The 16,292-nt window shown below is 47.1% G+C and overlaps 4 protein-coding genes across 4 annotated transcripts; 3 read left to right on the plus strand and 1 right to left on the minus strand.

Annotated features, from left to right (window-relative positions):
* Positions 1 to 371: 371 nt before the first annotated feature.
* On the plus strand, positions 372 to 2,004 carry HD556DRAFT_1441514 (uncharacterized protein; the record flags this gene model as incomplete). The annotated part of the gene is made up of 6 exons (XM_041306314.1): positions 372 to 451; positions 505 to 567; positions 614 to 691; positions 741 to 779; positions 844 to 1,071; positions 1,125 to 2,004. 6 exons carry the CDS (start codon positions 372 to 374, stop codon positions 2,002 to 2,004), a joined length of 1,368 nt encoding a protein of 455 aa, XP_041162173.1.
* A 2,322-nt stretch (positions 2,005 to 4,326) lies between these two features.
* On the minus strand, positions 4,327 to 5,901 carry HD556DRAFT_1306979 (uncharacterized protein; the record flags this gene model as incomplete). Its single annotated transcript, XM_041299979.1, has 7 exons — positions 4,327 to 4,346; positions 4,386 to 4,529; positions 4,852 to 4,897; positions 5,364 to 5,419; positions 5,573 to 5,615; positions 5,664 to 5,720; positions 5,851 to 5,901. 7 exons carry the CDS (start codon positions 5,899 to 5,901, stop codon positions 4,327 to 4,329), a joined length of 417 nt encoding a protein of 138 aa, XP_041162174.1.
* A 3,757-nt stretch (positions 5,902 to 9,658) lies between these two features.
* On the plus strand, positions 9,659 to 11,564 carry HD556DRAFT_1306980 (uncharacterized protein; the record flags this gene model as incomplete). Its single annotated transcript, XM_041299980.1, has 6 exons — positions 9,659 to 9,738; positions 9,786 to 9,878; positions 9,928 to 10,005; positions 10,175 to 11,019; positions 11,260 to 11,403; positions 11,518 to 11,564. The coding sequence occupies 6 exons, from the start codon at positions 9,659 to 9,661 to the stop codon at positions 11,562 to 11,564; spliced, it is 1,287 nt and encodes a 428-aa protein (XP_041162175.1).
* A 2,636-nt stretch (positions 11,565 to 14,200) lies between these two features.
* Positions 14,201 to 16,223, plus strand: HD556DRAFT_1306981 (uncharacterized protein; the record flags this gene model as incomplete). The annotated part of the gene is made up of 4 exons (XM_041299981.1): positions 14,201 to 14,446; positions 14,658 to 14,677; positions 14,725 to 14,952; positions 15,113 to 16,223. The coding sequence occupies 4 exons, from the start codon at positions 14,201 to 14,203 to the stop codon at positions 16,221 to 16,223; spliced, it is 1,605 nt and encodes a 534-aa protein (XP_041162176.1).
* Positions 16,224 to 16,292: the final 69 nt, after the last annotated feature.

The following is a 16,292-nucleotide window of genomic DNA, read 5'->3' on the forward strand; positions in this document are numbered from 1 at the left end:
TAAGCAGAAATCTCATTATCTGTGGGCATTCAAATTGACTGGGTTTTTAACTGCACTTGCTCCATATTTATCGATCGACTTTGTGCTCCCTATACTCCCAAAGGTGGCCCGCTAAGAGGAGGTTTGAACGGCGTGGGTCGATGGCACGTTTTGTGATCCGATTTCTAATAAGTACCTTCTGAGATCTAAAGTTTGCTGGCCATTGGGATGCACAGGAAGAAGTTAATGAGGCCAGCTTAGAAATGTTTGGCACTGGTTAGTGGCGGTTTCTCTTTCGAAAAGCCCCCTTTCTCATGGCCTTGACCAGCATCTGATTTCTTATATAACGCTCATTCGTTCGCACCTTTCCAACAAACTTGGAATTTATCAGTATGGGTCGATCAGACGACAACATTTCCGATGGAAAGCCACATCCTACAATGCACGTTCCAGCAGCCCAGCTTGGCAGTCTGTGAGTGAGGCATAGTTAGCTGGAGCACTAGCGACTTACAAGTCTCGTCATAGCACACTTCCAGCGGGGTATCCTCAACATCAGAACATTTCACCTTTGCTGTCTGACCAGTTGAGGTGAATCTTCACCACTAAATGATCATTCCCTTCTTATTGGTTTTAGAAGGGACACGACATCGCGTTCTCGTGAAAACGTCCCTTCCGGTTTTCTCCTGCATTATTATGCACAGTCACAGCCTAGGTGTGTGGTTCGGTAAATTGCGACCGCTCCATCTGATGGTGATCTTAAGAGATGTTTTTACACATTCTGGCGCCATCGGTGGTTCAAGGTATTTGAGTCTGTCCATGGCATTTCATGCTGAGCTCATTCTTCCTCCCATTCTATTCATCTAGTGCATACCGCTCTGCAGAAGTCGGTTCAGCTGCTCATGTTCCATATGGTATTTCAAATAGAGATTCTCTTGAAGTGTCTATGCATTCACTGCAGGACACATCAATGCAGTCTTCGGCAATGGTTGTACCATCGCACACAATCAATTTCCCTGCTCAGAGCTACGAAGGCAATACCATCCATTCCCCTCGGCTACATCACGCAACTCCGCCTTCCGACGTTGACGCAAGGTATTCAAGTTTACACACGGTATCTCACTCAGGTTCATTTTTCCCTTATCTAGCACAAGGAGCTTCGCAAATAATTGCTACATGTCGGATGCCGGTCCGCCTGCTCATGCACATGTTTCAGGTGGAATTCCGGATAGAAATTATTTCTTTGCAAATCCTGTACCATTACGGCGGGACACAGTATCGCAGCCGTTCAGTGGCACTGCATCATACGAAAGCAAGGCCCTTGCTCCGAGAGACGAAGGCGACATTAGACACGTCTCAGAATCGCTTACCACATCCTTCTATGGTCCAGTGTACCGTCGCTCAGACCATTCCCGTTATGGTATGGCACCCTCTCACCCTCCACCGCAGTCATCATCGTCAATTCCAGCACCCAGGACAGAGACACTTCTTCCTAGTGCACATCAACCGAATCTCTTCGTGCAGCACACTGACCGAGTCGTGCCATTTCGTAGGCATGATACTCAGCGGTCAGCTTCTCCTCAAGTTTACCACATCGATGGCTGCTTTATAGATGAGGATGACCTTCCAGACCAAGGAACGAACAACGACATCATAATCGTCGGCGAATGTCTTCGCAGTGACTCACCGTGCGGCCTTTGGGTGAAAGCCGACAAGGGTTCAATCAAGCGCCATGCGCAGAAATGGCATGGGGTTGCTCGTGGGGGTGACACCAACACGGTCTTGTGTACATGGGCCGAGTGCAAAGCCGAGATGCAGAAGGGTGCTGTGCCACGACATACTCTGTGCAAACACTTCTGCGAAACATTTCAGTGCAACGGGTGTTTGAAAAAGTTCACTCGAGACCACTGTTGGAGATCTCATGTTGCGAAGTGTACGTCAAGTGGCACTGGTCATGGAAACCGTGTGTCGTATGACCCTAGCGTTCGTACCATCGATGTGAAAGGCATGTCTCAGACAGGTCGGTAATTGATTCTGAATGGGTGAGCATGATTTCTTCTTGATCTCGTTGATGGCGAGCTAATTCATGCATCAGAAGGGACTGAATGAGCCAAAAGGTCCATTCAAACCAAGTTGTCGTGATTCTCCTTTCACCCGTTCACGCAGTATTGCTCTCAGCGCTCACTGATTCAGATTTTCGCACTCTGGGTTTTTCCAGGTACCGTTACTAATAGCTAGCCTACTACGTGGCCGGTACAAGCTCTTGCAGAGGCAGGCAGGCATCACCATCGTAACAGAAGACCGATTTTTTAATCCGCACAGCTTTGATGTAAGCCCGAGGATGACAGAGGGATAGCACGGACCGCAGGGTGGCCCTGCCATTAGCACCGTTGGAGCAATTGTATGTCTAGGTCTCGTACCGTAGCACATGTGTTACTACGCATTGGCTGACTTTTCCAATTTATTTTTATGCATGTATTCATATCTCAACCACTGGATCTTAGATGGCCTCTTAGTGTGCGCACTCTCTAGGGAGTGGTAGGTTCAAACTTAAGAGTGAAATGCGGCATGTACCCTCTTATAGTACCGATCGACCGACGACAGGATGCTCGGGTCGGAACCCGATACGTAAAAATATTGGCTATAGCTCATCGATATCAAATACAAATACAAATATGAGAATCACCAAGCTAATACCTGAAATCATAGGACCTTTACACTTCTCCAATCACGTTGCTCGCTGATTCCGAGTTGGACAACATCAGGGAAAACCTTCCCCAGGAATTACGGCAAATTTGCGTGAATAATGGTGTTTTATTGGGTTTTATCGTCATGTTTCATGTTAGTGATATTTATGAACTAACCAACAGCCCCCGACGCCTTCGTTGCAATAAAGTGGCATAAAATGCAATAAAATGCAATAAAGTGTGCAGTATTAGGGAGTCTTTGTTCCATATTATCTTAAAGCAATATCAATGAAAATGAGGTAAACATTATATTGTCATTGAGACTCGACATATGATACATTACATAATGACTAATGAGCAGGAGATTTTACTTGACAAGACTAGTAGCGGCAGCATGCATTGAAAGAAATAGCGCAAAAAAACACTAATCAGACTCGCCACCCATGTTTGCCCAGTCGACGTGCACAATAATCTGCTCTTTCAAAAGTCAGACAAGCTCCATATTGAACTTGCTAGTCTTGCCACCATTATATTGGACTCAACCTAAGATGGCACACCATGAGCTGAGGCAGCAACAAACAAGGAAACACAAACCGTTGTAGAGATTCGCGCCTCTCAATGCCGGACATATGGCCCCACGAACCACATATTCCTTACATATTCCAGCTCTTATCCGAAGGATCAGTCATACGCGCTCCCGCGCGCGCGCCATATGTTCGCGCGCCTCATATGCACTCGCGCGCTTCCACGCGCGTCCGTGCGCCTCCCCTTAGGTCTTCTCGTGCCTACCCGTCCGTCCGTCCGTCCTATGTCCTCACTGATTTGCTGGTGCGTTATTCTTATCTCTTTCATTGAATTGATGTGCACTCGGTCCGATTCCCGCGCTTACATACAGAAAGTCTATCTTAGACTTTAGATTATATTTAGAGTTGATATGGTTACTCGGTTCGGTACCGCGCTCGGAAGCGCCGCATAGCGCTATCTCCCTTCTTAAATAGAGGGAAGTTCTTTTACTTCGGTTACTTTTTTCCCCCCATTTATCACAGTATACTGCAAGTTGTGTAGTGCACCTTAGTACTAGAAATCTGATTATACTTCTCCATCTGCTACAGCTCGCGCCTCTATTATACTTGAAACCATATCCCTTATCACTCATAAGTGCGCTACCGCATACGCGCGCGCCTCTCGCATCTCGCGCGCCCTCGCATCGCTCACGCGCGCTTCACGCGCGCCTTCATATCGCTTACGCGCGCCTTCATGCGCGCTACCTTCTCGTGCCTACCAGCGCCCGTCTAGTTGACAGAGTTTCCCTCCACCTTATTCGCGAGGAACTTCTCTCAGTAGCTGTCCTTTGGGTCGAGTTGTATTCTCGTATCCAGGTCTTGCTGTAGAGCCCCCTTACCTTTAGTGTATTCACCCACAGTCAAGATTCCTCACCTTCACCGTGGTAGCAACACTTACATAAATTGAGTGCGACAGAGGTGAATGCGGTGTGTAGTCTGAAACATACAAATGAGAAGAATCGGACATGGTGTCTTGACGAAATGCAGTAGATGAGTGAGAGAAGCAAGGGGATAGAAAGGATTGAAGACTCGCCATTTACTGACAACTATGAAAGTTAATTTTAATTCCGGTTTTCAAGTCCTTGTTCCGCCAGATATCATCAATCGCCCCTAGTAGATACTTTTAGGAAAGGAAATGGCCGTCGCTGGACTAACTCACCTGTGATGTCCTCAATTTCTTCTTTGCCCACGATGGCATATCTGCCATCAGAAAGCCCGTCTCGGAAGAATATGATCTGCATGGGTGCAGTCCTGTTATGCTCGCCAAACTCGTTGATCATACACTTGTGATAGAAAAGCAGACCTACGAGGACGGTTGCAGGAGAGAACAGTTCATGGAAATGAACAGAGTGCTGAAGCCAGAGGCTTAACAAGATAATGAATGAAAACATTAGCATGACATAAAGAAAATTGAAATCCGCCAGAAGATTGTTGAGTGCCGCCAGAGAGAAGCAGACATAGATGATGTTGTAGAAGTGTGGAAAGAAGTAAAGGTGGGAATCAGTCAGTGAACAACAGTGAAACTTGGTGAAGTTTGAAAGCCAACCGTCATGTGACTCGTTGACACATGGGACCTGTTACAATAACATGCTGCCTTCACCCTATGCTCCCTCTTCCCGACTTACCGACACGGCGGAACACCGCCAGAAGACTAGAGCGGCCTGGATGCCACTGGATACCTAGAGCAGTCTAGAACTAGAGCTGCTATGACGTCACCCCTGGCCTAGAAGGCCTCCCGATCCCATCATGATGGCCGTCCGCCTCATGTAGAACTAGACCGATGCATGCCACCTCATGCATTGATAGACTCTGAGGCCGGAGCGCCTCATGTACTTATCTTGACATAGAAGAGGCGCCTCATTGCATCTTATCAGACAAGCATGGCTTGTCTCATGGATCTTATCTCTGACTAGGATAGATCCACAGATACAGACTCCTCCTGAACTATGTAGTTAGAACACTATATAAGATAGACACATATCATTGTATTCCTTACTTTGATATACTTGGTTTTCCCCAGAACATCCTCTCAGAGAGACTCCCAGTCCCTCTGTCTAGACCGCACTTCTAAGGCAAGCCGACACTACCTTAGCCGTACATCCGTTAGCCCTACGGCTTGACGAGCCGCCGCGCTTACCAAGCTTGTCGGAGGATACCTCGACCTTCGATCGAGCTTAGAACCTGTCCTTCTGTCTACGCGTGACCACTAGACGATTAGTCAATCCAACTAGAGAAGGCTCGACCTATCCAAGTCGTAACAGGACCTCACAATTTTCAACCAAGGGAGCTTCAGGATTAGTAATCATTAGTCATTCAATTTTCAAATTTTTGTGAACATTCATTTACCTTGCGACTCCGTGCTCATCGACAACTCCCACCAAATCAAGTTCTGGAATGATGAGATACATGTGACTGAAACACTCAACTCCATACACACTCTGCTCAGAGCCATGTCTACACAAGGTGAGACTTTTTGAGTCCACTGGATCCTCCACTGATATAAAAAAATCATTAGATTTACGTGTCTTGCAGGTTCACACCACCACAGCATATTGCCTATGTCAAATGGTTTTCGGCCTTTAGTCCTTTACCAGATCCACGCTCTGGGTTGTATATACACTTACTTCAATGTAAGATAGGACACACATAATTTTCGTGATAATGTAGTTTTCCATAATAATAACTGAAAAAACTGAGTAAAGTCAAGTAAAACAACATAATGTTGTAAATATATGAGTAATTCTCAGGGGAGGTTTTTCCTGATGAAGAATAGGTACACTAGACTGTGAAAAATACTAGGAGTGGCCTGGGAGCCGTTTCGGGGGCTGAGGCCCAATGGGTGGCGACGTGTTCTGACGAATTAATACATATGCCACCCATTTGTCGTGTATGCAGTGTATGTGTATACTAACTAGTAGGACTGCTGTTGCTTGGTCTATTCTTAGAGCCTCAGGCTAAGGCTCGATACTAGGGCTCACTCTCTGTGTTTCCGCACCAAGAATATCAGTTTGTGTTAGCTGCGAAAATTTACCAGGGTTCCAGCTATCCATAAAGCATGAAAGCACTGGAGTTTTGCTACTTGGGTTCACTTTGAGCCTACCCTCACCATTATGTTGAGTAATGAAGTGCTACTACAGTAACTGTATGTGTAGGGTCTCGTCATGCCAGTGAGATTTTCAAGTTGCTAATTTTTGCCATTTGGCAATCTGTGCTATAGCTATGCGGCGCCCGGCCCCATTCCCATTGAGGCCCGTTACGGCTTGCTGTGGCGAACCATGGCCAATCACATAATGACAGGTATACAGCGAGTGGCCCATCTGTCCTCGGCAACAGCCTAATTGATCCACAGCTTCTCAAGGAATGTTATATAAGGAGAGACAGGCTCATATCACAGCGCGACATCTACCTCTGGCGGTCTTGTCAACACTTCAATCAAGAGAGGACTTTACCCATTCTATGTCTGCTTTATACAGCAACTGTGTTGCAACCAGTTAAATTGAGTATTGTCCCGCCTTGTGATTGGGCAACTACTCGACATCTGCTCGAAAGTCATCATTATCCTCTTCGCTCTTCGAGCGCGGACTCGTCTGCAAGAGGGTCTTCTTGCTCATACAAGTCGCACTGCTTGTCAAGGAACACCATGATGGACAGTTTGCATGTGCCGGCGATGCCCAATGAGGAGTACATTGTGATAGAATCTAGTGGGCTCGCGTGTTGACCAGTGTACTAGGGTGAATCGTCTTCTTGATGGCCTTCGAATTTTCTGCAGGCCCACCATAGGGCATGGTGGCTGCTTTTTCGTCATTTCAACGCAGTTCACTTCCCTTTACCTGTTATTGGACCTAGTGATTTTGGGCCGGCTAATCTTGCTGTACTGCGGGCTAACCAAATTTTCTGTACTATATATAGGCCGGCTGTATCATGGGCCAGCTGTATCATGGGCCAGCTGTATTGTGGGTCAGTGTTAAGGTCATACTCTCGTAGGATCGGATCCGAAGGACTTTGGCCTCAGCTCGTACGCTGTGCCCCTTTCCCAAGTACTGTCCCTTATTTCAGAGACTAACGATAACGCATCCGAAGGTCCGGACGGGTCTCATAGTTATATCCGGATGACTTCCAGATATCGGAAACATGTATAAGACTAATCCGGACGGATCCGGACTAGAAACAAACAGAGTATAGACTATCCGAAGATAGAGGCGGAGACGTAGACTATCGGAATCGATCCGAAGTCTCAGAGATCGACAAGAGTTGATTAGACTCAAGTCCGGAGGACAGAAAGAGGACAAACTAAGATGATATTCGAATTGAGGTACTACAGGAAATATACACGGGTTTATATACTAAGAGGATAACGGAAGGATCAATAAGCAAAGGTCCGAGGCTATGTACGAAGCATATGCAAAGCTTATCAAACGCGAGTCGGAAATGAAGCATAGGATAACAGATCAGTAATCATACCGGTAATAAGTCTAACCGAGACACCGGTGTAGAAACAACAATACAGAGAGGAACAAAACAATGCTCCAGACTGTATCTGTAAATGTTGTAAGGTCGTGCATTGCCTAGTCTGCTATACTTGAGACGACAAGTGCGTTCGACCCTAAAGGGGAAGCGAGTGCAGCAAGGATCTAGTAGTGTGCGCCGAAGGTGCTACTGGTCGGCTGATGCGAAGCGCAGGAAAGCGAAGGTACGCGCGAGGCGCGGGAAGTGCGCGCGTGCGTGAGCGGAAACAAGTGAGAGTAAGAGTGAGTTTGCTTAAGTGGTGATATGATGCAAGACAAGAGATGTGAGTGCGAGGTGCCAAGGAATAGATTGCAACTATATTCTGCTAGGTAGTAGATGGGTAAGTGGGAGGTCCAGTAATTTTCTCCTGGTAGGTAATGCTGGCACTTATATGGCGCCTAAGCGCTGTCATGCGGAGCCGAATCGCTACTGAGTAAGGTATGTAAAGATATATGTATGTAAGTAAGGGTCCATGATATAAATAAAGGTGGAATGATATGTAAATAAGGGAAATGGAAATACACGCACTAGAGAGCTTGGTGGACAGTGGATGGATGCTTCCGGAAGGCTGGCGCTATGGGGCGATCAAGCGCGGGAAAGCGCGCGCGCGTATACATCGTAAAGTGTGGGAATGGTGCGCGCATGGCGCGCATTGCGTGGGAAAGCTGCGCCTCATATAGGGATAGCTGCAGATAGCACACAGAATGGTGCTGCAAGTTCATGCAATGAACTCCCTAGTGAAAAGTGCCATATCACACCATGAGAGGCATGAGTCTCTACACCGGTGTAGGACACGAGCTGGCGCTGGGCTCGTATCGAGCTATTTCACAGTACACGCCAAATACCCGTCACATGCTAATCACTTCCTGATGTTATCCGACGCTAACCTGCCAACCCGACGTTTAGGCCGCATCGGACCCGATGTTTTCCCGCGCACTTGTCCTATCCGTGTCCTGTCCCGTCTTGCTAGCCCCACTAGGTGTGTAGTTCATTATTTCACACATCACTCATGTCGTAGCCAGCGCTATTACATGTTTTCCCATAGTCCGCAGCGCCTCATGTTTATTTACATGTACTTCGGATCCGAAATACTCCGCCGCTACTTTCGCCTACGGGTTCCGCATTTCTACGTACTTACATATATATTGGACTGACCTCGAGCATTATTCATCATCCAAGTAGAGGGGAGCAGTTCCCCGATGCTTAGTGGTCAAACCCGATATTTCGTAGTTCTTAGTTGATATTGCGAATATCATCGCTCTTTCATTATCCGTATCAGTCATTGTTATTATCGCGCACACCGCTCGCTCTTCCGACGCTCGCTATAGCGTTACTATTAGTTTCCGACACCCCGAACCAGAACCCGATAACCCGAAACCCCGAAAACATCGGACCCGACGCTTTTGCATCGGACATCATAATTATACCTTCGGACATTGTTTCCCGCGCTCGGACTATTGACTCCACATCACTCACTTACCCCCAAGACTATTCCCAGACCGCAGACCCCTGGGTCGAACGCACTTGTCAGGCAAGTATAGCAGACTAGGCAGTGCAAAGACCACAACACAAATATATCAGTTAGGAGCAATCATCAATTGTTCCTCTCAGTATTGTTGTTTCTACACCGGGAAGAGGAAATACTGAATAGGCTGTGTTTAACGTTATATGAACAGGAAATGAATTAAGAAGCTTATCGGATATCGGATCGGACACGGATCTATGCATCGGACTGGACCGGATCTAAGGGTCCGAAGTCCGGAAGAGAAGCGTGAATATATGGGATATGACAGTCAGCTAACCTTGCTGTGCTATTACACCCCGCCTCCTCCTTGGCTAGTAGTGTGCCAGTTGCAATACTTAATGTAGCTGTTATGCAGTGACGATTGTCATTGTCCAACTTTGCTCGTTTACAAATTTGATTCAATGTCAATCAACAATATCATCCCGGGTCTCGTTCCGATTCTCACTTTTGATATAGGGGACGATTTGCCATTGCCGACACAGTATGTCTGTGCTTTTAATCAAACTTATCAGACCTGACCTCTCGCAGTGAATTTCTGCCCAACACAAGGGTAGTGGTATACTTTCCTCGTGACATTTATCAGCTGTTAGAGGTGTCACTTGGGGGGCCGCCCAATCTAATGTAAGTGTGCTTTGTCAAGCGCTATTCTGTCTTTACCTCCTATTTACAGAAATGCATTATTGCCGTCGTCTGTAGAAGTACAGCTTGACAATGGCGCTTCAGGCGTGTGTTATCGTGGTCGAATAAGGTGTGCATCCCGGTATATGTATGATTAGTCTGTGTGACAGCAGTACTAGTGGTATACAACCTGTCGAAAATCATTTCCCCGATGCTATGTTATACAATGACCACTCGAGGTAATTGAGTCTACATACCATTTGACCTATCGCTCATCCTTCCTTCCATTGGTTTCATAGTCCGCAGGACCCAATGATACCCCCACAATTTCATGAGAATGTGTATGGACCTTATCAAGCGCCGAGTGGCATGGATTCAAGCTTGGAGCATGGAACAGCAGCCCTTGGTACAGACTCTTCTGGCTTTGAGTCGACACCCCATGACCTGAACAACCACGCTCCCCTTCAAGTTCACCATCATTTGTTGCCTCCGGAGCTGCCCTTGACCATACAGTCAATTTTTATCCCTCCAGTATCGATTAGTACTACTACCACCTCCTTCAGCGCCCAACCATCTTTCCTTAGTGGCAGCGTGACCTTACCTACAATCCCCTCTGAAGATCATCAAGTCTCTCATCATTTGGGGTACGGAATTGCCTACGGGCATCAAATCCAGCAACCAGGTTATCCTCGGGCTTGTATGGTTGATGGTGTTCTAGTTGACGAAGAAGAACTTAGAAACCAGAATACCGACAATGGTTGCATAGACGTCCATGTATGCAACCGCGAAGACTCTCCCTGTGGTCTCTGGGTTAAGACAGATAGATGCTCTATCATTTGCCACGGGCAGCGGTGGCATGGGGACGCCCGAGGTGGTGGGGATAGGATAATTACTTGCCCTTGGTCAGGTTGCAGCAGCTGGATGCGGGCGGACACCATCCCACGGCATACTTTGAGCACTCACTTTGGTGCAGTGTGGACTTGCAGAGGCACAGGATGTTCAAAAGTTTTCACGCAATACCATAGCTTCATGGCCCACTCTCGGAAACGTGGTTGTCTTGCCGGGGCAACTGTGACGTACAACTCCGATACTCGTGTCATCAATACAACAAGTATCTGGCCTGCTACTGAGCCATCACGGTTGAGTGAGTTATTTGTTTGTTTATCCTTCCCGGTTGTTGATTGAACTCGTGCTTTCAAGGACAAGCAATGACGGCAGCACCTTCAACTTCTCTCTCGAGTTCGAGTTCGAGCTCGGTGTTAGATTCTGATTGATACTTTCGCTCGTTTGGATTCGCCATTTTCATCATGATCACAACCCCCATAATTTTTACATGAAAGCTTTGATATTCTGATGAATTCGCTGTGATGCATCACGTATACAGCCGATGATCTAGAAAGCCTCAGCCTGTGCATGTACATTGCAAGGAAGCACTATCACTACTACCTCGTCTATCTTGTTGCGCAAAGTATTGTCTCATTACACAGTGACCAGGTTCAAACGTTCACGTTGCTGACAAGAAATGGGGGTATGTTTCAAAGGGTCACTCTAAATACGATGCTCGATGCTTGACTCCACAGCTGCAGACTATTGCTATTGATTTTGACTTGCCCACGATCATCAATGACCATATAATGGGTAGGGTCGCTCGTGTTAGAGCCCGGCCGCTATGGTCGCATTATGATGTAAATAGATGGATTGGCTACAAATATTGCAAGTGGATAGTTCGTAGATGGTGAAATCGAAGCGGTTTGTACAGTTGGTCAATATAGTTGTAAGAATATTTGCTATCATCATGGCCGGGAGTCCAATAAAATGAAGGTAGTCGTTCCTTCAGGAACGAGTGCCGGGCTAAAGCCTAACAGCGTACCCGCTCAAATGATTCATAAAAGGATGAGACTATTACTTAGCTGTGCAGGAAAGACAACGATATGGAACCAGTCGACAGCAGGAATGCTTATATGGAAAAAAAAATATGAAAGATGTGAGTATGCTGCATAGCTATTCACACAGCTTGAGTACAGGATGTACCTGTGGGTGGACAGCGATCATGATTCTGGGCGGCTACTATTAATTTGGGTAGTAGCATGCCAATATACAGCATTTCGGAGAATATTGTATAAAAGCTCACGATTGATGTGGTACAGCTCAATGATATGGTCAACTTAATGGCTCCCTCACTCGTTCAATGTTTAGCATCACTGCAAAAAAAAGGCTTCGGCAATGTCACTCATTGCAAGTTATTTGGATCTTCTGTTTCCTACTTCACATCCACGATGTGAGCCTACTATTTCCACAGTGCCGTCATAGTTGTCAGCTGCATTCCATGCGAAAAGAGCAATATAGAACAATGGCTACATCAACCACATACACTTTGATTTCAAACAGAATCCTGCAGACAACATAGGATGCCCGTGAGTCTTGTCATTTCCGGATGTAACATGATAAAAACGATCTAGCCCATATCAACACTACGTCATGTCGGAGAGATGCATTCACCATCAAGAACGGTTGCAAGATACTGTCCACAGCATGATTGCGCTCATGGTCGCGACTTCCCAAATGATGTTGAAGAGTCGACAAGACAGGAACATAATAACAATGTAGAAACAACAATACCAAGAGGAACAAATGATGCTCCTGACTGTATCTGTAAATGTTGTGAGGTCGCGCGTTGCCTAGTCTGCTATACTTGAGACGACAAGTGCATTCGACCCTAAAGGGGAAGCGAGTGCAGCAAGGATCTGGTAGTAGGTGCTGAAGGCGCTACTGGTCGGCCAATGCGAAGCGCGGGAAAGCGCGCAGGTGCGCGCGAGGCGCGGGAAAGGGAAGGTATGCGCGAGGCGCGGGAAGCGCGCGCGCGCGTGAGCGGAAACAAGTGAGAGTAAGAGTGAGTTTGCTTAAGTGGTGATATGATGAATAACAAGAGATGTGAGTGCGAGGTGCCAAGGAATAGATTGCAACTATATTCTGCTAGGTAGTAGATGGGTAAGTGGGAGGTAGAGTAATTCTCTCCTGGTAGGTAATGCTGGCACTTATATGGCGCCTAAGCGCTGTCATGCGGAGCCGAATCGCTACTGAGTAAGGTATGTAAAGATATATGTATGTAAGTAAGGGTCCATGATATAAATAAAGGTGGAATGATATGTAAATAAGGGAAATGGAAATACACGCACTAGAGAGCTTGGTGGACAGTGGATGGATGCTTCCGGAAGGCTGGCGCTATAGGGCGATCAAGCGCGGGAAAGCGCGCGCGCATATACATCGTAAAGCGCGGGAAAGCTGCGCCTCATATAGGGATAGCTGCAGATAGCACACAGAATGGTGCTGCAAGTTCGTGCAATGAACTCCCTAGTGAAAAGTGCCATATCACACCATGAGAGGCATGAGTCTCTACAATGATGAGTACTCGGAGTTGCCGATAAGGTACCCTCAGCGACTGTCATGCTCTGCTTAGAAGTGTACATGAGCCTGCGGGACTTTTGGGACCAGCCATTTCAGAGACATTAATTCAGCATCCAGGAATGGCTTTGATTTGCCGTGAAGGGCACGCTGTTCTTCATTGCATTGCCTCCAGAGTTCACAAGAAGACTTTTGAAGACTTCCTCACCGTCCAAAATACCAGCTTTAGTTCATTGGTAATGCCAACCTTCATCAGCGGGTTGGATTGTGCTACGGAGTGCTACAGAGCGCTCTGTAGCACTCTGTAGTGAATTACGTTTACCTGATGTTATCCAAAGGTTCCTCTGCAGAACACTAAATCTCTCATCATCTAGAATATGGAACTCATCCGGCCCAGCACTCATGTCATTGGTGCAACAGATCTAAAACATGATGTTTGAGTGAGTCATTCGTTTGTTCACTCGTCGTTCCATTTAAAGCTGACATAGATACCCACCAGTGAAACCTCATCGCAGTGCACATCAGCCGACTCCCTTTCCTGACTACACTGTCCAAGCTGTGTCATCTCATGAGCATGATGCTCAGCAGTCAGTCTCCCATCAGGCTTTCGACGTCGACGGCTGTTTAATCAATAGGGATAATCCTGACGGCCAGGGGAGTGCCAATGACTGCATAATGATCGGCAAACATCTGTGCACAAACTCACTGTCGGTCTTTGGGTGAAAGCTGACAAAGGTCTAGCCATGGAACCAACCGGAATCACTCCTCTCCACCACTGGATCAGCTTTGATGAGCTCAAGGCAAGATACTATTGGACACGATGCAATAAAACAGTTTGAAGTATAACTTGTCATTTCAAGCGGGATCCAACGACACTGCAATGGGACCCAATACCAGTCCAGTTTGGATATCTAGCTTTTCAAATGGCAATCGAAAAGTGTCTATGTATTACATGGGTGCCACCGGGAAAATACGCCATTCGATTGGCAAGATGTCATATCAAGATTCGACTGCCTGCTTGGGCCACTCCTTCAGACCATCGCTTTCCGAGACTTATGAAACCGCTTTCTGGCTGTTGGCCTTCTGGTAATTATAATGCGGCCCATTTCCCTTTCTATATCATAGAACCGGCCAATGTTGCTGTACTATGGGCCAGCAGCCTTGCTGTGGTATGTAGCGGCCAACATGCTGTACCATGGACTTGCCATACACCGCCTCACTGGCTGCTCGTTTTCTAGAACTACAAGCCTTTCAATACTTAATATAATCATTATGACACTATCAAACACCGACTGCTGTCTAACACCCCTGGTCACACATCCAATGCCGAACAGAAATGTCATCCCAGGTCCCATTCCGATTGCTCATTCTGCTATGCAGGATCTATCGTCAGCGATCCAGTATGCCAGTATTTTTGATTGGATTCATCAGACCTGACATTTTGCAGAGAACGTTCGACTATCACAAGAGTAGTGGTATACATTCCTCTTGATAATTATGAGCTGCTGGCAGCGGCACTTGGCGGACCACTCAATCTAATGCAAGTGTCCTCTGAGTGTCAAGCGAGACTGTGTCCTCACCTCCCAGTTTTTCACAGGAATGTGTTGTTGCCATCATCTGTAGAAGTCTATATTGACAACGGTGCTACGGGTGTGCATTTCCATGGTGGCATAAGGTGTGTGTCCCGACACATGCACGATTAGTCTGTGTGACGACAGTGCTAGTGATATACTGCCTATTCAAAATCATTTCCCTGATGCTATCATTGACTCGAGGTAATTGTGTTTGCATACTGTTCGCCCTATAGCCCATACTTTCTCTGATTGATTTTGCAGTCCGTGGGGCACAATAAGAACATCACCATTTCACGAGCATATATACCCACCTTATCATGGGCCGAGCGGTATGCCCTGGGAGCATACCACCACAATTCTCGGTACAGGCTCTTCTGGCTTCGAGTCGGTGCCCCGTGACCTGAGCAGTCATGCCGCCCTTCGAGTTCATCATCCTTTGTTGCCTCCAGGGCTGCCTTCCACTGTACAACCCGTTTTTTTCCCTTCAGTATCATCTGGTAGCAATGTTGTTGCCCCTTTGAGACACCAGCCAGATTCATTTGGCGCTGGTGCTACCACACCTGAAATTCACCCCGCAGATCGCCGAATTTCTCATCCTGTGGGATATGCAACTCCATTGGCTCAAGGGCATCAAGTGGAGCATCCAGGTTCATATGGCTTCGAGTCGGCACTGGATGACATGAAGGGTCATGCTGTTCTTCAAGTTCATCAACCTTCGTTGTCTCCAGAGTGGCCCTGGAGCATGCAGCCTATTTCTATTCCTTCAGCGTCATCCAGTACTGCTGCCACCCCTCCTTTCAGTGCCCAGCCACCTTTCCTCGGTGGCGGCGTGGCCTTACCTCAAATCCTCTCTGCAGATTACCAAGTCTTCGATAATTCAGGGTACGGAATTCAATCGGCTCACAGACGTCACATCCAGCAGCCTGGTGGCCCTCGGGCTTACATGATCAATGGTCTTTTGATTGACGAAGAATACCTCATGGATGGAAATGGTGGCTACATAAACATCCATGCATGCGGTCGTGAAGGGCCTCCCTGTGGTCTCTGGGTTAAAGCGGACAAGCGCTCTATCATGCGCCATGGACAGAGGTGGCACGGGGACGCTCGAGGTGGCAGAGAAAATAAGAAAACCACTTGCCCGTGGTCAGGCTGTGACAGCCAGATGCTAGCGAACACCATCCCACAGCATATTTTGAGTGCTCACTTTGCTGTAGTGTGGATTTGCACAGGCACAGGATGTTCAAAACCTTTTGGGTGTCACGATAGCTTCAAGGCCCATTCTTGGAAATGTGGTAGTCTTGGAGCAATCGTGCAGTATGACGCCAGCACCCGTGTCATCGATACAACAAATGTTTCGAGACATTACGATTGAGTGAGTTAGTATTACTCTTCCCAGCTGTTGATTGAATGTACTTTCGCAGAAAAAATGGAGCGGTAGATC

The sequence above is a fragment of the Suillus plorans genome (assembly GCF_016647745.1).
Source record: "Suillus plorans strain S12 chromosome Unknown HD556scaffold_18, whole genome shotgun sequence".
Taxonomy (NCBI): domain Eukaryota; kingdom Fungi; phylum Basidiomycota; class Agaricomycetes; order Boletales; family Suillaceae; genus Suillus; species Suillus plorans.